This window comes from Hyperolius riggenbachi, chromosome 2 (genome assembly GCF_040937935.1).
Source record: "Hyperolius riggenbachi isolate aHypRig1 chromosome 2, aHypRig1.pri, whole genome shotgun sequence".
Classification (NCBI taxonomy): Eukaryota; Metazoa; Chordata; class Amphibia; order Anura; family Hyperoliidae; genus Hyperolius; species Hyperolius riggenbachi.
This window is the reverse complement of record NC_090647.1, coordinates 538,769,375-538,792,075: the sequence shown is the minus strand read 5'-3', so window position 1 is coordinate 538,792,075 and position 22,701 is coordinate 538,769,375. Positions and strand designations below refer to the sequence as shown.

Genomic DNA, 22,701 nt, shown 5'->3' with positions numbered 1-22,701 from the left:
TGAGAGGGATACGGCGGCTGCCATATTTATTTCCTTTTAAACAATACCAGTTGCCTGACAGCCCTCTTGATCCAGTGTCTCTAATACCTTTAGTCATAGACCCTGAACAAGTACATGGAGATCAGGTACTCTGACTCAGATTTTACTGGATTAGCCATATGCATGTTCCAGGGTCTTGACTCAAACACTGCATATGCCAGATCAACAGGACTGCCAGGCAACTGGCATTGTTTACAAGGAAATAAATATCGCAGCCTTCATATCAATCTCACCTTATTTATCTCCCTTTAAACAATGCAAATTGCCTGGCTGTCCTGCTGATCCTCTGCCTCTACAGCCTAGTACACACGGTACAATATTCCCTCAAATCGACGGGTGATCTGATAAGAAGTTGCATCGTGTGTAGACGTCCAAACTGTTCCCGATCGATAATGCGATTTTCCATTGATAACTATCCAAAATCGTTTGCATTATCGACCTGACCGGTTGGAAATTATTGGCTTGCTTTGATCTCTTTCTCCAAGCATAAAACATAGAAACTGAAAGCAGAAGTCCTCTGTTGTTGTCGCACACTGCCCCCTAGTGGCAAGTGGCCATAAATACACATTACAGCAGTACTAATTAGAAGCTAGGAAACCTAACAAATAAGAAATAAAAATGTTCTAAAATAAATTGACCTGGAGCTCTTGCAAGCCTCTAAATAAATTGGCTGCTAAAAGGTTAAGGTGGCCACACAGCATACAATTTTTTAAATATATTTTCATTTCAAGAATTGCAATCAATTTTTATGGTTGATTGTAACATCCAAAAATCTGACCAATGTACCACACATATATGTAAAAAATTTTCCCCAACAATGAAAAAAATCATTAAAAACAATTAAATAATTGAAAAAAATTGCTTGGGTCTGTGCATCAAGTAATTGACAATCTACCCTACACCATTCAATTTTCATAGAAATTGATCAGAAAAATCCAACACTCTTTTGTCGAATAAAAAACTGGAAAAGTTTCAGATTTCTCAAGCGAATATTTTGATTTTTCTGGACAACCGATCGTATTTATCGAATTGGTGTAAAATTGGATCTTTTAATTATATGGTGTGTGGCCACCTTAAGGAAACAGTTTGTTAAAGGGGAACTGAAGAAAGAGGTATACGGAGGCTGCCATATTTATTTCCTTTTAAGCAATACCAGTTGCCTGGCAGCCCTGCTGATCCTCTGCCTCTAATACTATTAGCCATAGCCCCTGAACAAGCATGCAGCAGATCAGGTGTTTCAGACTTTAAAGTCAGATCTGACAAGATCTGGTGTTGTTCAGATACTACTGCAGAGAAATAGACCAGCAGGGCTGCCAGGCAACTGGTATTGATTAAAAGGAAATAAATATGGCAGCATCCATATACCTCTTACTTCAGCTCCCCTTTAAGGATTACCACTGTGCATTGCATATTTAGAAGGGTTTAGTACCAGCATAGCACAAATTAAAAGCTAATAAAATGGAGGAAGAAGGGGCCTACTAGAGGAGTCCCTCTGATCCAGTGGCTCCCGTGCAGTCCCAATTTGACAATTTCTCACCAGAACTGGTTTTTGAGCACAGATGCCACCAAGACCTATTTGGCCCAGAGATGATCACACTAATATATAACCGCTTAAAGAGACACTGAAGCGAAAACAATATTATGATATAATGATTTGTATGTGTAGTACAGCTAAGAAATAAAACATTAGGAGCAGAGACATAAGTCTAATATTGTTTCCAGTACAGGAAGAGTTAAGAAACTCCAGTTATCTATGCAAAAGAGCCATTGAGCTCCACGACTTTCAAAGTCGCAGAGAGCTCTGTCTTCTGAAGCTTATTATCTCAACTGTCAGTCACTGTATTTTCTTTTTCTCTGCAGAAGACAGGTCAAAAGTTCACTGGGCTGCTCTGTAAAATCATTTAGAATGCTGAGTAGTGTGTAAACTGCAAATATTAGAGAATGATGCAATGTTATAAAAAACACTATATAACTTAAAATAAAAATATGAGAATATTTTCCTTGCTACTAATGTTCTAGTAATTATCCGTACTACACAACCAATTCATTATATCATAATTTTTCTTTTTCTGCTTTAGCGTCTCTGTTTCCCAAACCAGACTACATTGGCCGCTGGGAAAAGACCTAAAATCAGATCTGGACTTGGAGGATCTGCAGAAACTATGGTTATACATGCCAAAAAGTTCATTATGCTTACATGTAGTTGAAATTAACTATAAAATCCTGTTCAGGTGGCACCTCACACCCGACAAAATGGCCAAATTCAGCACTCAGCGCACAGACAAATGTATTTGAGGATGCGGACGCAAAGGAACCGCCCTTCACACCTGGTGGGAATGCCCCAAAGCGTGGAAACTTTGGCACAGAGTTTATTAGATGATCTATACAGATCAGATGTTTCTCTGTGAAGTGTGAAAAGATTAGCTACATGCTTGTTTCAGGTGTGTAAGCGATTTTACACTCGCTCAACAGTCTTTTATGCTTTCACAACTTTTGTTGTGAAACAAGTTGAAACACCTAAAAAAAGTATTTTGCTATTGTTCAAAGAGCTGATAAGACTGATAAGAAGTCAATCCAACAGTTGGATTGGGCTTCAGACATTACTGATGCATGAAAGATCGGCAGGACTGCCAGGCAACTGGTATTGTTTCAGGCCTGGAACCCACTGCAAAACGCTTATCGCTAATCGCAAGCGCTAGCGTTTTGTATGAGCAGTTTGTAAGTGATTTCATGAGCGTTTTAGGAAGTGATTTTACAAAGTGTATCAATTTGCCAGGGGTTGTGTAGCGATTAGCGTTTTAAAGTCTGATTGGTCCGTTCAATTAATTTTAATTTTGTTACAGTGTGCAGTAACTTTAAAACGCTAGCAAAATCGCTACCTTCAGGTTTTGATGAGCGATTACGCCAGCGATGATATACTTAACATTGAAGCGCTAACGCTCCCAAAATGCTGCATGTCCTGCACTTGCGATTTCAGGAAGCGCAATCGCTCCAGTGGAAGTTGCCCCATCCATTAACATTAGCTGAGCGTTTTGGCAAAAAGCTAGCATTTTGAATCGCTCCAGAAATGCTCACAAAACCTCTCTTGTGGCTTCCAGCCCTAAAAGGAAGTAAATATGTCAGCCTCCGTATTCCTCTCACTTCCGTCACTGGATGACTGGGATTAATATTCAGAAAAGTGGGTGGAGCCTACAAAAGCCAATCAAAATTCACCTACTGATTTTCAAGGGCAATATATTTAATTGCTACCATTCTTGAACTGTTAATGGCACAAGCCTCAAACCTGGTACAGTTGGCTATTGGGTGACTATGGTTCAAATCCAGAAAAGGAGCCAATCAGATTTGTTTCATTTCAATGCAAATTATTGATGCCAAAGACTGCAAAGCTCACAAACTTAATCATTGAGTAATTGTGTGTTGGGGTTAGAAAAAGTGGGTGGAGCAAATACAACCAAATACATACCCCGGCAACTCCGGGCAATCAGCTAGTTTAATATAAAGGAACTTTACATACAACCCCTTACTTTTACTGTTTGGTGAAAAAATCGCTTGATGCCCCCGCCTGTTCCCACAGATTGCTTTAATATCCTATTTTCTCTCCACACCTTCAATCACGAGAGGATATGGTTCCAAAACAGATATGATTACAGAGGAACTTTAGCGAATAGGGAAAAAATAAATCAATACATTGCAAAGTGCAAAGTAAAACAATAGAAGAGTGATCAAGAAATGGTTGATTGACATTCGCCATGTAATTTGTTTATGTGGTTTGATCCACCATGAGCCTGCAGGTCATCATCTTTACTACTAACAGACATGAAAAAAACTAGACAGCACCAACTGCCATTAGTTATAACCACACCCACTAACATTGCAACGGGCTAAAAGGTTGTATTTTTTTATAGATATACATATGCACAGAGGGAGATACTGGTTGCCTGGCAGTTGTAAAACGCAGTTATTTCCCACAATGCAACAAGGTTCACAGACACTGAGAAGCCTGGAACCCATTATAAATCGCTATCGCTAATCGCAATCGCTAGCATTTTGTATGAGTATTATGTAAGCGATTTCATGAGCGTTTTCTGGCGATTTTGGTAGCAATTTTAAAAAGTGTAAGGTTTTTGCCAAGCGATTGTGTAGCGATTAGCGTTTAGCATTTTTAATTCTGATTGGTCCTTTCAATTAATTTTATTTTTTTTACAGTGTGCAGTAACTTCAAAACGCTAGCAAAATCGCTCTGTGTAGGTTTTGACGAGCGATTACAGCAGCGTTTATATACTTTACATTGCAGAAACACGAACGCTAAACGCTAAAAATGCTGCAGGTCCTGCGTTTGCGATTTTGGTAATCGCAGTCGCTCCAGTGGAATTTGGCCCATCCATTAACATTAGCGGAGCGTTTAGGGAAATCGCTAGCGGTTTGAATCGCTCCCTAAACGCTCACAAAATCGCTGTAGTGGGTTCCAGCCCTAAGAGGGGTTTCAACACAATATCAGCTATACCCCCCGATGATCTAGTCAAGAATAAGTCAAGAATTCTCACGGGAAAGGGGGTATTAGCTACTGATTGGGATGAAGTTCAATCTTTGGTCACAGTTCCTCTTTAAACAGAGTAACAAAAAAAACAAATGTTTCTTTCTTTCTTTGTAGAGAACTCTGCTCCTCGGGTAATGTCACAGCTGTGAAGTGTATTGGTGAGTACATTGGATAATCTGATCAAACTGATAGGGGTGTATGCACTAAACTGCATTAACCAATCCCTGTAGTGACATGTAGTAGTATGCAGTAAATTATTTAGGATTCCCACTTTTACGGTCATTTTCCTGGTTTCTGCATCAGAAACAGTTTCTATAGCTTTATAATAAAACCATAACTCTTCCTGTGTCATCCTGTCCCTGTGTTTTTTGCTACTGCGCATGTGCGCAGCACGGACAGCCGTTGGGACAGGTGGATGGGGCGGGCGTGTGCGCGGGCGGCCGGGTGTGTGCGCATGCGCACTAATATGGGGCGGCGGTGTCGCAAGAGAACTAGAGCACGTTTTTAAACGGGCTTAGGTCTATTTGGTGCTATATATTGCTGTATACTGGTATGCAGCTCTGCTCTCTTAGTGATGTCATTGTTTAGGCTGTTTAGCTAGGCGGAATTCTCACCCTAGAGAATGCTGGCAGACCAGGGCCCCTTTGTGGTTTTTTTCCTGTGTTTTCTCCAAGGTGATATTTTCACAATTTGCCATAAAATGCATTTTAAACCACCATCAAGCAAGAAGATACTCAAAATAATGATGATATGAATTGTATGTGTAGTACGGATAATTTTTAGAACATTAGTAGCAAAGAAAATAGTCTCACATTTTTATTTTCAGTTATATAGTTTTTTTTTAATAACATTATATCATTTTCTAATACTTGCTGTTTACAATCTACACTCTGTATTTTTAACCATGAAACAGAGAAAAGCTAATGACCCATTGAACTTTCCTGCTGGAAAAACCTTATGCTGGGAATACACGGCTCAATTCTGAGTCATTTAGATGGCTCGTTAGATAATTTCCGACATGTACGATCTCCGGCCCGACCGTTTCGCCGCTCGATTCCGCATTGAAGACATTGCAAAAAGATAAGAAAAACGAGCGGAAGATAAGAGAACCGCCTGCGGAATCGAGCGGGAAATCGATTGAGCGGGAGAATCGAGCTGCAAAATTCGAGCCGTGTATGCCCAGCATTAAACAAACAAGAAACAGCAAGAGACAGGTTGAGATAAGTGCTTCAGAAAACAGAACTGTAGCCAACCAAGCTTGATCGGAGAGCTCAGAGAAGCACTTTTGCATAGATAACAACTGAAGTTTCTTAACTCTTCCTGTACTGGAAACAAGATTAGACTCATATCTTTGCAACTAATGTTCTATTTTTTAGCTGTACTACACATACAAATAATTATCTCATAAGTTTTTATTTCCTTCAGAAGCAAGGGGAATAGCAAGGCGTCTAGTGGAAACGGGCCCTAACTCTTCCTGTACTGGAAACAATATTAGACTCATATCTGTGATAGTAATGTTTTATTTCTTAGCTCTTCTACACATACAGTTCATTTTATCATAAGCTTATTTTCACTTCAGATTCCCTTTAAAGGGTCAATTCCTCCATTTTGATAACTTATACTTAACTGAAGCATTCCTCTCTTTTTTTTGCTTTTAGTGTGTGGTAATCGTCCCAGTTACTCATCATCAGCCCGCATAGTGGGTGGTAACATTTCGTCGGAAGGGCAGTGGCCCTGGCAAGTTAGCTTGACCTTCCAAGGAATCCACCTGTGCGGAGGCTCCCTGATTAGCCCACAATGGATTGTCACTGCCGCTCACTGTGTATATGAGTAAGTGTGTGCGCAAGGTATTGTGCTGAGGCCAGGGGTGAGTAAGTGTGTGCGGAAGGTACTGTGCTGAGGCCAGGGGTGAGTAAGTGTGTGCGCAAGGTACTGTGCTGAGGCCAGGGGTGAGTAAGTGTGTGCGCAAGGTACTGTGCTGAGGCCAGGGGTGAGTAAGTGTGTGCGCAAGGTACTGTGCTGAGGCCAGGGGTGAGTAAGTGTGTGCACAAGGTACTGTGCTGAGGCCAGGGGTGAACACAATTAAGACTCCTGGAGGCACCAATTTAGAGATAGTAAGGTTGCTGAAATGCATAGTGTAGTCATTTTTGACAGCGCTCAGTCGACTAGGACAGTGGTTGCAAGTTTTTGCAACCCACCTTTGTGAGTATACAAGCTTTTCAGGGTCCTTTTACACTTTGAACCACCAATACGCACACTTTAGTATATGTGGCAGGCTGCGTTGATAGGGAAATTGGAGGCAACCTGCCTTCAAAGAATTGCACCCTTCAGTTGCGTATATACTGCAGTTTCTGCGTTAGTTGGAGGACTTTCCATCGCTTTGCATTGCACTAAGGGCTTGATTCACTAACCGGCGCTAAGTGTTAGCGCCAGAGTGGAAAGCCACTTAGTGACCGAAATGTAGCTTTGCACGCATTAATAGCAGCGCAAAGCTACATCGCCCACAAGACCACCCACATCGTTCGCAGCGCGGCTGGACAGTAATAGTGCGTGGGGCGACGACAACGGCGCACACGCTGTACTGTAAACGTCGCACCCGGTGCGACCAAGACGGAGCATCGGTGCCCCAGTTACCCGATGCGCTTTTTTGGTCGCATCGGGTGCAACGTTTACAGGGCAGCGGGTGCAACGTTATTGTCGCACCGCGCACTATTACTGTCCAGCCGCGCAGCGCGTGATGTGGGTGGTCGCTGTGGTTTGAGCCCACAAACTATTAAGGCCTCCTAACCGGCTTAGCGCCGGTTAGTGAATCGAGGCCCAAGTGTGTCATGTTCCATTGAATTTAATGGCCGTGGCGGGGAAGTGCACTAGGTGAAAGTGATGCAATGCGACGAAACCTGGTAAGTGTAGAAGCGGCCTGAACCCTAATTGTCTAAATACCTCAAAGTTAACCTATTAAAAGAGGCTCCCCTGGGTAGTTCTCCTCTTGGGAGGGGGAAGCCTCTGGATCCTAAAGAGGTTTCCCTCTGCTTCTTCGTCCTTTCGATCCTACACTGTCTGGGACCCCCAAAAAAGCGGCCTTCTCACGCATGCACACCAGCTCCGCCCTGCTGGGGCTCTGGCAGAGATAGCCGAGCCTGATTAGGTCTGTGCTACTGCGCAGGCAGCTTGCACCTGCACATTGGCGTAGACCCTATCCAGCCCGGCTTTTTCCAAACAAAGCCGAGCTAAGATGGAGCTACTGCGCCTGCGTGAGCTGCCAACATCTTTTGGATCCAGAGATTCCCCCTGCTGAGGTTAATGCCCTATAGGGTAACTTTTTTCCTTACAGGTACACTTTAAGATTCTGGACCAGGCCTGGATTTACATCACAGGAGCCTAAAGACACAGATGCTCTGGCACCCTAGACTTTGCCCTCTGTCACGGACGGTTGCGGGGCCGCAGGCGCGTCCTGGAACCGCCCGTGAAGAAAAGAACGATCGCACTCGATTCCCTGCATCGATTGCGCTTTAGATCAATAGAACCAAGATTTGATGTGTAGTATCCCTCTGCCTAGGAACAGCTGGGGGATTTGTCTTAGCTGAAGTGAAAGCCTGGGGGGGAGGTGTTAATTAGCTTGGACATATTCCTGTGGAAGGCACAATTCCCCTTTCTGTTCTGGGAACCAGGTGACACCTAGCTGATCTCATGTAGATGTTAATTAACCAAAGGGTGATCAGGATGCCTAGGTGCAGCCAGGCAGGCTACGAATCCTCGGGAGGTCTTGACACCTTGCTCTCTGGTAAAGATCAAAGGGAAGTCAGCTGTTAGCAGCTAGAACACATCCTGAATAACCTGAGTCTCATAGCATAATCCATAACTTCCCAGATCTGTCATATTGGGGTTCCTGAGATGGCAGCTTCGCCAAACGTGGGGGAAGTGTAGCATGAGTCCCGATGCTGGTTCTGAGGAAGTTTCAGAACATTCTGCGGTAAGGACTGCCAGTTAGGCAGTTTGAAAGTGCCCTGATGATACCACAGGGGTCCCACCCCTCATGTCTGGTATCAGGGCGCTGGGTAAATCGAGACAGACCTGAAAATGTTAATAAATCTGCCCTGACCTGTACGGTTCTGTGAGATAGAGCCCATATATGGGTAGATATGATTTCTGGTCCCCAGGACAAGGGGAGGGCTCATCTCATCTTCTAAGGGGGTGTGTGGCTCCCCGCCCTCACTCCCTCCTACTGGTTTAGGGGCATAAGAATGGCAGAGGACCCAAACTCAGTGTCCTCCACCCTGAAAACATCTTGAACTCATCGGTGCCAGCTTGAGGATATGCTGGCATCCACCTGGTCTGAACTCTGAACTTTGATTGAAACCCAGAACTCTGATTTTTCCCACAAAAAGGACATCTTTCCAGGAACTAAGTATTTTTCTCCCTTCTTTTATTTTTTATACTGGCTATTACTGTTTTAATAATTGTTGATTTTAATAATTGTCTGTATATATTAATTATTTATATTGCGTGAATAAACGACTTTCTCCAAGTCATTCACTGTCCGCTACCCTGCTTATCAGCACACACAGAACTGATCCCGGGTCTCTGAAGATACGCTACTGTTTGTTTGTTGTTGGCTAGACAGAATACCGTGTGTTTAACCGTTTTATTCGCAGGACTAGTCAGTCAGTAAATCGGGTCCACTGGCCCATACCAGTGGTGGTGGCAGATACCGTGGAATCGTGTGTACGTTGTAATTACCCGTGTCTCACAGGCTCCCTTCTGGGTTGTCTGCGGCTAATTCTTAACGGTTCCTGCGCATTGACTGCGACCAGAGTTCGCACGATCTGTGCGCTGGCACCGTTTAGAAGGCTAAGTGCGGTCAGCCACTAGGGCTCCTGTGACACCCTCCATGAACCCACAAATACTCACCGAACCGCACCTCAAATGTACTGGCTGGCCCAGCTGTCACCTCTCCCCTACTTCCCCTGCCCGGCATAGGTAGCTACAGGTGTCCTTTAGTATTAGGTAGCCAGAGATACCCTCAGTATTATGTAGCTAGATGAGCCCCAAGTATTAGGTAACTAGAGGTGCTTCCAGGCCGAAGGGAGATCTCGTCAGTGGTATCCCAAGAGGTGGGTGAGTAACCACTCAATTACACTCTGCCCGGGACTCTGCATAGGGAAGGAGGAAGGCACTTGGGGGGGGGGGGGGGGGAGTGAGCCATCTTTCTATCAGGCAACCTGTAGGCACTTGCCTACAGTGCCGCATGGAAATTTCGGCCCTAACTACACCATTGGGCTCCTGGTCTCTCTGCTTATGAAAGAAAGGGGGTGCTGTACACAGATATTAGTCATGGAAGAGTAATAAGAAAGCTGGTCTGGGGGCAGAGTAAAATATAAATCCGACCTTGGTTGGTGGGGCCGGTCAGCCGACTATTGGGCGTACATCAATAAAGGGCGTCTGGAAAAAAGGGCGTGTGGTGGAAATGAAATTTAATGATATATTCTATTACCATATTTTATCTGAAAATACCATTTATAACACTAGAAACGATAATACGTATAATCATAATAATTGTATAATATTGTCTATAACCTTATTTTATTGTTTCTTCATTTAATAAATCTTAAAATATGGTTTAAAACAATGAAAAAAATATATAAGTATATTTGTAATAACTATAGTAAAAAATTAGTAAATATTACCAATATTTTGCTACAACTAAACCTAACCCTACTCTCACATAGAACCCTCCCTCTACCTACCCCTAGCCCTTAGACCCTCCCCCCTGGTGATGCCTAACCCTAAGACCCCCCTGGTAGTGCCTAACCCTTCCCCTGGTGGTGCCTAAACCTTAAAGCTGGCCATACACTGGCCCGATTTGACGCCGTTTCGACAGCAGATTTGATCACTGGGATCAAATCTGCTGCCAATCGTTTGCGCTACACGCCGAATTTCGATCCATTTCGTCCGATCCCGTCGATCGCTGCGTGCGGAAAATTACCGTCAATCGCCCGCGGGTAGGGAGCGCGTTGCTAGCGGCGTTCGAGTACCCGACGACCGACGCAATAGAGCCGCATATATTACCTGCTCCGCCGGCACGACTACCCCCGGTCACCGCTGCTCCGTCTCCGCCATGCTTCAGTTCCTCCTGCCCGGCAGGAAGTTTAAACAGTAAAGGGCGCAGGAAGAAGTAAAGCATGCTGGACCTGCAGACCAGAGCGGAGAAGACAGCGGAGACCTGGGGACTGGAGTCGCGCCGGCAGAGCAGGTAATGTATGCGGGGGGGGGGGGGGGAGCAGCGGCAGCACCATCACCACCACAACAGATTGTGAACGGTTTTAGGCTGAAATCTGTTCACAATCTGTTTGCAGTAAAGGCAGCCATACGATCGCTCTCTGATCAGATTCGATCAGAGAGGGATCTATCTGTTGGTTGAATCTGATGGCAAATCGACCAGTGTATGGCTACCTTAAGACCTTAAGGTGGTGCCTAACCTTAAAACTCCCATATCATATAATTTATAAAATTATTTTTTAAATTGATATATTTAGTTATTTGAGGAGTATTTGTATTTTCCTGGTAATATTGTTTTAGTTATCAAACTTTACTAAGCCTAAAAACTCCCCTAGTAGTGCCTAACCCTAAAACTCTCATATTGTTTATTAAATTATTTTTAAATCAATATATTTAGTTATTTGAGGAGTATTTGTATTTTCCCAGATAATATCGTTTTAGTTATCAAACTTTACTAAACCTTAAAACTCCCCTAGTAGTGCCTAACCTCAAAACTCCCATATCGTTTATCAAATTATTTATTAAATCAATATATTTAGTTATTTGATGAGTATTTGTATTTTCCAGATAATATCGTTTTATTAAACGTTACATAGATAGAAATGATAACTATGGTAAGTATGTTTGTAAACGTTATTATTCGCCAGGCACCCATTGTAAACCTTATTATTCACCGGGACCCCAAATTTCCCATTGGGCGCCCGTTAAATGATATTTAACATGAGAGTCAATGGCGGCGCTCTTTTTGTCCACTTGCCACATGCGCCCAAATTTCCTGCTTCCGACTATTAGAGCCACAAACTAGATTACGTAGTGATACGTTTGACAAGGCAGCGTCCTCTGTTTATTGAGATCCCCATAGATCCGTGAGGACCACGAGGGCTTGCATCTTCTTAAGTGGATGTCATCTCATCACTTTAAAGGCCAGGCAATGAAATAATCCCCTCCTAGTGAAATTTCAGAGCCGATGCCAGTTCTCTGCACAGCGGAGTTTGCTACCAGAGATAATCCCCCGATGACATTTCAATTAAAACGCAGAGGATTATTATTATTTTTAGACTCCTCGGCGCGGTGCGTGGAGCGAGAGAGAGAGAGGGAGTGTGGGAAGGAGAGGGGTGAGCGCAGGCCAGTAGGGACCGAGTGGGTGGAGGGGGGGGGGGGGGGGGATAGAGGATTTTGACATCTTGGAGGAAAATACATAAAACCAAACACTCTGTAAAATTAGTATAAAATTTGCAGAGGCAGAAATCTCTGTGAATTCTAGGCTTAGAGTGTAAAGCCGCTCTGCCTAACAACTTAACAATCCTTAAAGCAAAACTACGGCGGTTTAAAAAAAAAAAAAATAGAGACAGAAGAAGAGGGAAATCGATGCCCAAACAAATAATAGTCAAACGATTTTCGTACAAAAACGATAGATTTGGTTTTCCGAGGCAGATGGAGAATATCACTTGACGGCCTGCTTTCCTCAGTCATACATTCACAGCAATAAACTGCAAGGAAACCAGAAGATGGAACAGCACATGTAGAGGAGGTGGGGCTAGCAGAGAGCAGTGCATATTTAATTAAGGGGTGTGCCAGCGTACACAGAGAGTAGAACAGAGGGAGAGACTGAAAAAGATCATCTTAGTGTAGAGCTGATGCTGCCCCCTTAAAGGAATACTATCGATTCACATATTTTTTTCAATTGACACAGGAATTGTTTGGGAAGTGCTGCTAAGTACTGGTATATACATTTTAGTAGCAACTTCTTTGTTTACTGTTAGCAAAATACATTCAAAGTTTACTGATGCAAAAACTGAAGGCAGACTGAGCCATGAGGAGAGGGGAAATTCCCCTCACACTCGATCAGTTAACTCTATGTGTAGCTCTGTGTGTGACAGAGAGAGACAGGACACAGGAGCTGCAGCTGTTGGGAGCTCTGTTTCTGACTGAAGTGTCTGAAGAGAGCAGAGGAAATGTAACTAATTGTCACAGCTTTTCATACTGTTTTTGCTTTCAGAGTTTGATATGTTTGATATTTGCTTTCTGTAGTCTGATATGCAACTCTGGCTGTGCATTGAAGCAGACACCCCTTCTGCAATTGATTTGTCCCAATATAGCTAAATCCTACCCTCAATAAATTACAGCTTTTGCCTCTGATATTTAACATGAATAGTAGGAAAATGTTTACACGGCTACTTAGACATTATTCGTACATTGTCATTTTAGAACACTTGGGTATCGATAGTATTCCTTTAAGTCTGCTGCCCTGAATATCTGCTTCATGGTAGGGCCGTCCCTGTCTAGCGGTGTTCAGTTTCGGGAGCAGCAACGGAGCTACTCTCACCTGTTGCCTCTGCTTTCTCCCATGTCTTCTTTTCACCTCTGGGGCTCTTCTCTCCCGGAATGCCTGTGTCACGTTACAAATACTACAGGCAACCCACTAGAGGCTTCTAGTGGTCACAGAAGGTACATGCCATAGTGGCTTTAGGCCTGAAACCCACTGCAATTCGCTATCGCTAATCGCAATCGCTAGAGTTTTGTATGACCGCTTTGTAAGCGATTTCATGAGAGTTTTCTGGAGATTTTGGTAGCGACTTTAAAAAGTGGCAGGGCTAGTTCACACTCAGTGTTCGGTGCGCTGCTAGCCCGCGATCGCGTTCGGCTCGCCATCGCGATTTTAACTTAAATCTCGCGATTCTTGCTTGTGATTCCCGTTCAATTGAATGGAAATCACAGAGCAATTGCCCCCAAAACGCTGCATGCAGTGCGTCTGCGATTGATCGAAATCGCAACCGCTGCAGTGTGAATGTATCCATAGCAGGAAGGTTGAGGATGAGTATGTACACCCTATGGAAAGAAAATAATCCTCACAAAGGTGGGTTGCAGAAGAGCAACCGACCACTGCAGGCAGGTGGAGATGCACAAACCCGACTCCACTCGGGGTACCAGGAGACCTGGCGAAGGTCGCTCTCTTGAAAAAACTCTTACACACTGGCAAACTAGATAGTGACAGAGACCACCAGTGGTCGGGTGTAGGAGCACCCCACGGATGAGACACAGTGAAAAGGGGGTAAAGAGGCGCCCAAGGTGAATAAAATACATTAAAAGCAACTCAAATATAAATAAATGAGGTGGCTTACTTCCATGATGACACACCCATATAGGAATGGATATTTATTAGTAAAAAAAGCACAGGCAACGCGTTTCGTGGGAACTCGCCCACTTCCTCAGGTCAAATAAAGTGCCACTAAATGCCGGTAGTCGGATTCAACGCGCCTTTGTGTAGCGATTAGTATTTTTAACTCTGATTAGTCCTTTCAATTATTTTTTATTTTTTTTACAGTGTGTAGTCATTTCAAAACGCTAGCGAAATCGCTATGCGTAGGTTTTGACGTGCAATTATGCCAGCGTTTATATACTTTACATTGCAGAAACGCTAACGCTAAACGCTAAAAATGTTGCATGTCCTGCGTTTGCGATTTTGAGAATCGCAATCTCTCCAGTGGGATTTGGCCCATCCATTAACATTAGCTGAGCGTTTAGGGAAATCGCTAGCGGTTTGAATCGCTCCCTAAACGCTCACAAAATCGCTCTAGTGGGTTCCAGCCCTGAGTGTTAGATCTCTAGCATTTAGCCATGGGACACGGTGCCCAAGGGAGAGAAGAGACAGGGAGGAACGCCCGGCGGTGGAGAGAAGACACGTGACGGTGGACAGATGAAATGTACAAGTAAGCTCTGCTGCCTACCCTCTGCACGGGGCAGGGGGGATGGGGAGACACAGCAGGCAGTGTGTGCACAGATTTCATGTTGAAACAAGATGGAGGGATTTGATCAGGTAGATTGTGTTTGGCTAATGCTGGATACAGATGATGCAATTTCCTGTCCGACTGACGGGGAGCTGCATCGTGTGTACCTGCCCACACTGCTCTGGATCGATAACGGGATAGATTTTCTTGTGGTAACTTCAGAAATACGATACCGTTATCGAACGGGAGCAGAGTGGATTTGACAAAATGAAGTGTCAGATTCCCGTCGATTGGACGGAAAATAGCATTGTATGTACCCAGCATAATACTTAACCACTTTACCCCCACTCGTACGAATTTCTCCGTCCCTTTTTCCATACTTTCACCCCCAGGGACGGAGAAATACGTACTTTCCGCGCTCCCGCCGCTGCCCGCGCTCCCGCTCGCTCTAGCGCGCACTCCCGCTCATAAACACGCCGCCGGCTGCTCGCCCGGAGATCAATGAACGGGAAAATTCATTCCCGTTGATCTAAGCCCCGCAATGATCCGCTGCTTCTCCGCTAAGCAGCGCGATCATTGTGAAAAAAGAAAACTTTCTCAGCCTCCTAGTACTTCCTGCAAGCGTCAGGGAGGACGCTTGCAGGTTGCATTAAACAAAAAGTTACTGTTGCCATCTTGTGGCCAAATAGAAAAACTACACCCTAAAGCATTTTTTACATACAAATAAATTAATTTTACACAAAAAATTCCTTACCTCCCACACTCCCCAATTTTTTTTTTTTGTAATTAAAAAAAAAATTACAATTTAAAAAAATACATAAATAGTTACCTTAGGGACTGAACTTTTTAAATATTTATGTCAAGAGTGTATAACACTGTTATTTTATAAACTATGGGCTTGTAATTAGGGATGGACGCAAAACTGAAAAAAAATGCACCTTTATTTCCAAATAAAATATTGGAGCCAAACATTGTGATAGGGACATAATTTAAACGGTTTTATAACCGGGACAAATGGGCAAATACATTTCATGGGTTTTAATTAGAGTAGCATGCATTATTTGAAAACTATAAAGGCCGAAAACTGAAAAATAATACATTTTTTCCCCACATTTCTTTCCTATTTTCCCATTAAAGAGAACCCAAAGTGGGTTTGAAGAATATTATCTGTATACAGAGGCTGGATCTGCCTATACAGGCCAGCCTCTGTTGCTATCCCAAACCCCCCTAAGGTCCCCCTGCACTCTGCAATCCCTCATAAATCACAGCCACGCTGCTGACAAACAGCTTGTCAGAGCTGGCTGTGTTTATCTCTATAGTGTCAGTCTGCTGCTCTCCCCGCCTCCTGCAGAACTCCAGTCCCCGCCTGCATCCTTTCCCTCCCTGCTGATTGGAGGGAAGGGACGGGGGCAGGGACCGGAGCTATGCAGGAGGCGGGGGAGCAGCTGAGACTGACACTACAGATGTAAACACAGCCTCACAGCATGGCTGTGATTTATGAGGGATTGCAGAGTGCAGGGGGACCTTAGTGGGGTTTGGGATAGCAACAGAGGCTGGGCTGTATAGGCAGATCCAGCCTCTGTATGCAGATAACATTCTTTAAACACACCTCTGGTTCTCTTTAAAACACATTTAGAATAAAATAATTCTTGGCATAATGTCCCACCTAAAGAAAGCCTAATTGGTGGCGAAAAAAACAAGATATAGTTCATTTCATTGTGATAAGTAATGATAAAGTTATAGACGAATGAATGGAAGGAGCGCTGAAAGGTGAAAATTGCTCTGGTGGTCAAGGGGTAAAACCCCTCAGTTGAGAAGTAGTTAACTGTGTAAACAACGCAGAAAATCAGGGGCATGAAAGCAGAGAATGTTCTCTACTTTGTTTGCACTGCAATTACTTACTTATAAGACAATCTGATATTTTGTCCTGCAACAGGCAATCTTATCAAATAGCTGCAATTAAGTGTAAATAAACCTTGGCATGACATTAAACCAGACTTTTTATGTTTTACAGTATATTCAATATTTCCTGTGTTTAATGTTTTAGAGCAAGAATGTATTTTTGAGTTTCATACCACTTTAGTGTTGCCTCCATTTTATTATCTTGCAGTTTGTATTTCCCCGACTCCTGGAGTGTGCAGGTAGGTCTGGTCAATCAACCGTTAGAGCCTGCAACCAATTCCGTGCTGGTCGAGAAGATCATCTACCACAGCAAGTACAAATCCAGCACCATGTCCAACGACATCGCCCTGATAAAACTGGCCACGCCCTTCACCTTTAGCGGTAAGAATCACAGCCTGCCTGTGCCATAGACAGCTTTCTTCAGTGGAGATACTAAGGACTGCTGTTAAAGGAATTTTAAAGTGAGAGGAATAAGGACGGTGCCATTCTTGATAGCAAAATGCAATCGGCCTGGCTGGTACGCAGTCATATTTTTTTAAGACTCTTTTTCTTTTCTACCCTGAACAAGCATGCAGCAGATCAAGTGTTTCTGACATCTGACAAGCAGGGCCGGCCCGCTCATGAAGCGGGGTGAAACATTTGCCTCAGGCGGCAAACTTGTAGGGGCGGCACCCGCCCGAGAGGGCCGGCCGCCGAGCCGGAGGGGTAGCGGGCATGTCGAGGGTATTGGGCCTAGCGGTGGGGAGGGGGGTCGGACACCCCCTCCCTCGCCTGGGTCCCCCGATCTGCGCTCCCCTCCAGCTGTAATTAGGAAGCAGCCGCTTGCAGATCGTAAGAGGCAACGGGCGGGGAGGACTCACCTTTTCCGCGTTCCAGCAAGCGCTCCACTGACGTCACTTCCTGCATCGCCGCCCACTGTATTGTAAGTGGACGGCGATGCAGGAAGTGACGTCAGTGGAGCGCACGATGGAACGCGGATAAGGTGAGTCCTCCCCGCCCGTGCCTCTTACGATCTGCAAGCGGCTGCTTCCTAATTACAGCTGGGGGGGAGCGCAGATCGGGGGACCCAGGCGAGGGAGGGGGTCCGACCCCCCTCCCCACCGCTAGGCCCAATACCCCCTCCGGCTCGGTGGCCGGACCCCCCGCACCCACGGGGGGGAGGGGGGGCGTCAGCAATTTTCTCCTAAATTTGCCTCAGGCGGCAAAAAGTCTAGGGCCGGCCCTGCTGACAGGTTTAGCTGCGTGCTTGTTTCTACTACAGCCAAATAGATCAGCAGGGCTGCCAGGAAACTGGTATTGCTTAATACGAAAAAACATATGGCAACCAGGAGCGAGCCTGGGGTGCCTGGCACCTGGGTGCAAGATTTTCTCTGGCGCCTATGGGAGTGGTTAAATTTACCGCGCCCAACCACATAACCACACCAGTGTCCTGCCTAATCACACCCACACCTTCCACCTCTTTCCGCATGCATGTGATACCCCATTCCTACCCCTCTTCCATGGGCTTGCTCCTGGCTGCCTTTGGCTTCCTGCGAGTCTGCTAGTCTCTGTAGTAACTCAGGCTGAGAGGCTCTGCAAGTGCGACGCAGTCACACACTGCGTATTTATGGCTGCCTGCAGCCACCCTACTCTCGCTGTCGTAGGCTCCTCCCCCCGCCAAGCCCAAGGTGGGCTGCCTGTATCTTTCCCGTTGCGCCGCGCAGCCTGCCAGTGTTGCCAACCTTTCACGTTATTTTTTTACTGACAAATACCTAAAAATTTACTGACAAAAGATTATTCTTACTGACAAAATTTCCCCACTAAATGCACATAAGAGACAGCTTTTCCCCATGTAAATGCACATAACAAGAGACAGATTTTCCCCATGTAAATGCACATAAGAGACAGCTTTTCCCCATGTAAATGCACATAAGAGACAGCTTTTCCCCATGTAAATGCACATAAGAGACAGCTTTTCCCCATGTAAATGCACATAAGAGACAGCTTTTCCCCATGTAAATGCACATAAGAGACAGCTTTTCCCCATGTAAATGCACATAAGAGACAGCTTTTCCCCATGTAAATGCACATAAGAGACCGCTTTTCACCATGTAAATGCACATAAGAGACCGCTTTTCACCAGCAAATGCACATAACAAGAGACCGCTTTTCACCAGCAAATGCACATAACAAGAGACAGCTTTTCACCAGCAAATGCACATAACAAGAGACTGCTTTTCCCCAGCAAATGCACATAACAAGAGACCGCTTTTCACCAGCAAATGCACATAATAAGACAGCTTTTCACCAGCAAATGCACATAAGAAGACAGCTTTTCACCAGCAAATGCACATAAGAAGACAGCTTTTCACCAGCAAATGCACATAAGAGATTTTCACCAGTAAATGCACATAATGACAAACAGACAGTGTCCCCAGAATATATAGCCAGGGATATATGTCCCCAGGATAGGTAGCCAGGGGGTATATGCGCCCAGGATAGGTAGCCAGGGGGTATATGCGCCCAGGATAGGTAGCCAGGCGGTATGTGCGCCCAGGATAGGTAGCCAGGCGGTATGTGCGCCCAGGATAGGTAGCCAGGGGGTATGTGCGCCCAGGATAGGTAGCCAGGGGGTATGTGCGCCCAGGATAGGTAGCCAGGGGGTATGTGCGCCCAGGATAGGTAGCCAGGGGGTATGTGCGCCCAGGATAGGTAGCCAGGGGGTATGTGCGCCCAGGATAGGTAGCCAGGGGGTATGTGCGCCCAGGATAGGTAGCCAGGGGGTATGTGCGCCCAGGATAGGTAGCCAGGGGGTATGTGCGCCCAGGATAGGTAGCCAGGGGGTATGTGCGCCCAGGATAGGTAGCCAGGGGGTATGTGCGCCCAGGATAGGTAGCCAGGGGGTATGTGCGCCCAGGATAGGTAGCCAGGGGGTATGTGCGCCCAGGATAGGTAGCCAGGGGGTATGTGCGCCCAGGATAGGTAGCCAGGGGGTATGTGCGCCCAGGATAGGTAGCCAGGGGGTATGTGCGCCCAGGATAGGTAGCCAGGGGGTATGTGCGCCCAGGATAGGTAGCCAGGGGGTATGTGCGCCCAGGATAGGTAGCCAGGGGGTATGTGCGCCCAGGATAGGTAGCCAGGGGGTATGTGCGCCCAGGATAGGTAGCCAGGGGGTATGTGCGCCCAGGATAGGTAGCCAGGTGGTATGTGCGCCCAGGATAGGTAGCCAGGGGGTATCTGTGCCCAGGATAGGTAGCCAGGTGGTATCTGTGCCCAGGATAGGTAGCCAGGGGGTATGTGCGCCCAGGATAAGTAGCCAGGGGGTATGTGCGCCCCAGGATAGGTAGCCAGGGGGTATGTGCGCCCAGGATAGGTAGCCAGGGGGTATGTGCGCCCAGGATAGGTAGCCAGGTGGTATCTGTGCCCAGGATAGGTAGCCAGGGGGTATCTGTGCCCAGGATAGGTAGCCAGGGGGTATGTGCGCCCAGGATAAGTAGCCAGGGGGTATGTGCGCCCCAGGATAGGTAGCCAGGGGGTATGTGCGCCCAGGATAGGTAGCCAGGTGGTATCTGTGCCCAGGATAGGTAGCCAGGGGGTATCTGTGCCCAGGATAGGTAGCCAGGGGGTATCTGTGCCCAGGATAGGTAGCCAGGGGGTATGTGCGCCCAGGATAGGTAGCCAGGGGGTATGTGCGCCCAGGATAGGTAGCCAGGGGGTATGTGCGCCCAGGATAGGTAGCCAGGGGGTATGTGCGCCCAGGATAGGTAGCCAGGGGGTATGTGCGCCCAGGATAGGTAGCCAGGGGGTATGTGCGCCCAGGATAGGTAGCCAGGGGGTATGTGCGCCCAGGATAGGTAGCCAGGGGGTATGTGCGCCCAGGATAGGTAGCCAGGGGGTATGTGCGCCCAGGATAGGTAGCCAGGGGGTATGTGCGCCCAGGATAGGTAGCCAGGGGGTATGTGCGCCCAGGATAGGTAGCCAGGGGGTATGTGCGCCCAGGATAGGTAGCCAGGGGGTATGTGCGCCCAGGATAGGTAGCCAGGGGGTATGTGCGCCCAGGATAGGTAGCCAGGGGGTATGTGCGCCCAGGATAGGTAGCCAGGGGGTATGTGCGCCCAGGATAGGTAGCCAGGGGGTATGTGCGCCCAGGATAGGTAGCCAGGGGGTATGTGCGCCCAGGATAGGTAGCCAGGGGGTATGTGCGCCCAGGATAGGTAGCCAGGGGGTATGTGCGCCCAGGATAGGTAGCCAGGTGGTATCTGTGCCCAGGATAGGTAGCCAGGGGGTATGTGCGCCCAGGATAGGTAGCCAGGGGGTATCTGTGCCCAGGATAGGTAGCCAGGTGGTATCTGTGCCCAGGATAGGTAGCCAGGGGGTATGTGCGCCCAGGATAAGTAGCCAGGGGGTATGTGCGCCCCAGGATAGGTAGCCAGGGGGTATGTGCGCCCAGGATAGGTAGCCAGGGGGTATGTGCGCCCAGGATAGGTAGCCAGGTGGTATCTGTGCCCAGGATAGGTAGCCAGGGGGTATCTGTGCCCAGGATAGGTAGCCAGGGGGTATGTGCGCCCAGGATAGGTAGCCAGGGGGTATGTGCGCCCAGGATAGGTAGCCAGGGGGTATGTGCGCCCAGGATAGGTAGCCAGGGGGTATGTGCGCCCAGGGTAGGTAGCCAGGGGGTATGTGCGCCCAGGGTAGGTAGCCAGGGGGTATGTGCGCCCAGGGTAGGTAGCCAGGGGGTATGTGCGCCCAGGGTAGGTAGCCAGGGGGTATGTGCGCCCAGGATAGGTAGCCAGGGGGTATGTGCGCCCAGGATAGGTAGCCAGGGGGTATGTGCGCCCAGGATAGGTAGCCAGGGGGTATGTGCACCCAGGATAGGTAGCCAGGTGGTATCTGTGCCCAGGATAGGTAGCCAGGGGGTATGTGCGCCCAGGATAGGTAGCCAGGGGGTATGTGTGCCCAGGATAGGTAGCCAGGGGGTATCTGTGCCCAGGATAGGTAGCCAGGGGGTATGTGCGCCCAGGATAGGTAGCCAGGGGGTATGTGCGCCCAGGATAGGTAGCCAGGGGGTAAGTGCGCCCAGGATAGGTAGCCAGGGGGTATGTGCGCGCAGGATAGGTAGCCAGGGGGTATGTGCGCCCAGGATAGGTAGCCAGGGGGTAAGTGCGCCCAGGATAGGTAGCCAGGGGGTATGTGCGCGCAGGATAGGTAGCCAGGGGGTATGTGCGCCCAGGATAGGTAGCCAGGTGGTATCTGTGCCCACGATAGCTAGTGAGTGACAGGAGCGCGCCCCGCCGCCGCCGCTCCCTCCTCCGCTCCCCCCTCACCTTTCAGCAGCTTCAGTCAGACCTCAATCAGCGGGCGACCCGACCAGGAAAAGGGCGCCGGACGCACCCGCTCTATATGCGGAAGTGATGTCACTTCCGCATATCAGTGCGGCGTGCTAGGTCCTAGCGCCCGCCCGCCTGATCGAGGTCTGACGCGGCGGCTAGAGGGAGGCAGCTTGAAGCGGCGGCGGCCACAGGGGGAGAGCGGGGCCGGGCGAGCGGGGCCGGGCGGCGCCTCTCAGAGGCAGGCGCCTGGGTGCCTTGCACCCGCAGCACCCGCCCAGGCTCGGCCCTGATGGCAACCTCCATATTTTTCTTACGTCAGTTGTTCTTTAAGTAACCCTTTAAACTGAAACTTGTAAAAATCGATCCTCCTTCAGCACAAGTTGCATTTTCTGTTTAAAGTGAACCTAAATGAACTTAGCTCCTACCAGCCTCCTGCAGCCGTTCTGTGCCCGCGTCAACACAAAACGGAAGCGTCCTGCGCTTGCTCAGTATGAGATGTTCTCTTACAGCGAATGCGCAGGACGTTCCCAGCTAGATTACTGATAGCAGATCCTGATTTACCTCACAGGAGCCTATAGGCACAGATGTCCTGGCGCTTTAGACTCCGCCCTCCACAAGTGTGCTGGCTGGCCCAGCTGTCACTTCTCCCTTACTTCCCTTGCCTGTCATAGACACTACAGGTGTCTGTTAGTGTAAGGTAGCCAGAAGTACCCTTAGTATTAAGTACCTAGATGTGCCCCCAAGTATTAGGTAACCCAAGGTACCCTCAGTATTATGTAGCTAGAGGTTCCCCTGACTGAAGGGAGATCTCATCAGTGGAATGAAGAGAGCAGGGTGAGTAACTCTCGGCAGGACAGGGATGGAGGTGCTCTGGGAGGGGAGTGAGCCGCCTTTCCATCATCAGGCGCCT

At 47.3% G+C, this 22,701-nt stretch overlaps 1 protein-coding gene across 4 annotated transcripts in view; it reads left to right on the top strand.

The window, feature by feature from the left end:
- Positions 1-22,701, top strand: part of TMPRSS3 (transmembrane serine protease 3) — a 114,075-nt gene that overhangs the window by 63,889 nt on the left and 27,485 nt on the right. For all 4 annotated transcript variants that reach the window (XM_068270728.1, XM_068270726.1, XM_068270727.1 and 1 more), the window contains 3 exons: positions 4,691-4,734; positions 6,235-6,406; positions 16,691-16,863. In XM_068270728.1, the coding sequence (XP_068126829.1) occupies positions 4,691-4,734; positions 6,235-6,406; positions 16,691-16,863 (389 nt within the window). The remainder of the gene's footprint in view (positions 1-4,690; positions 4,735-6,234; positions 6,407-16,690; positions 16,864-22,701) is intronic.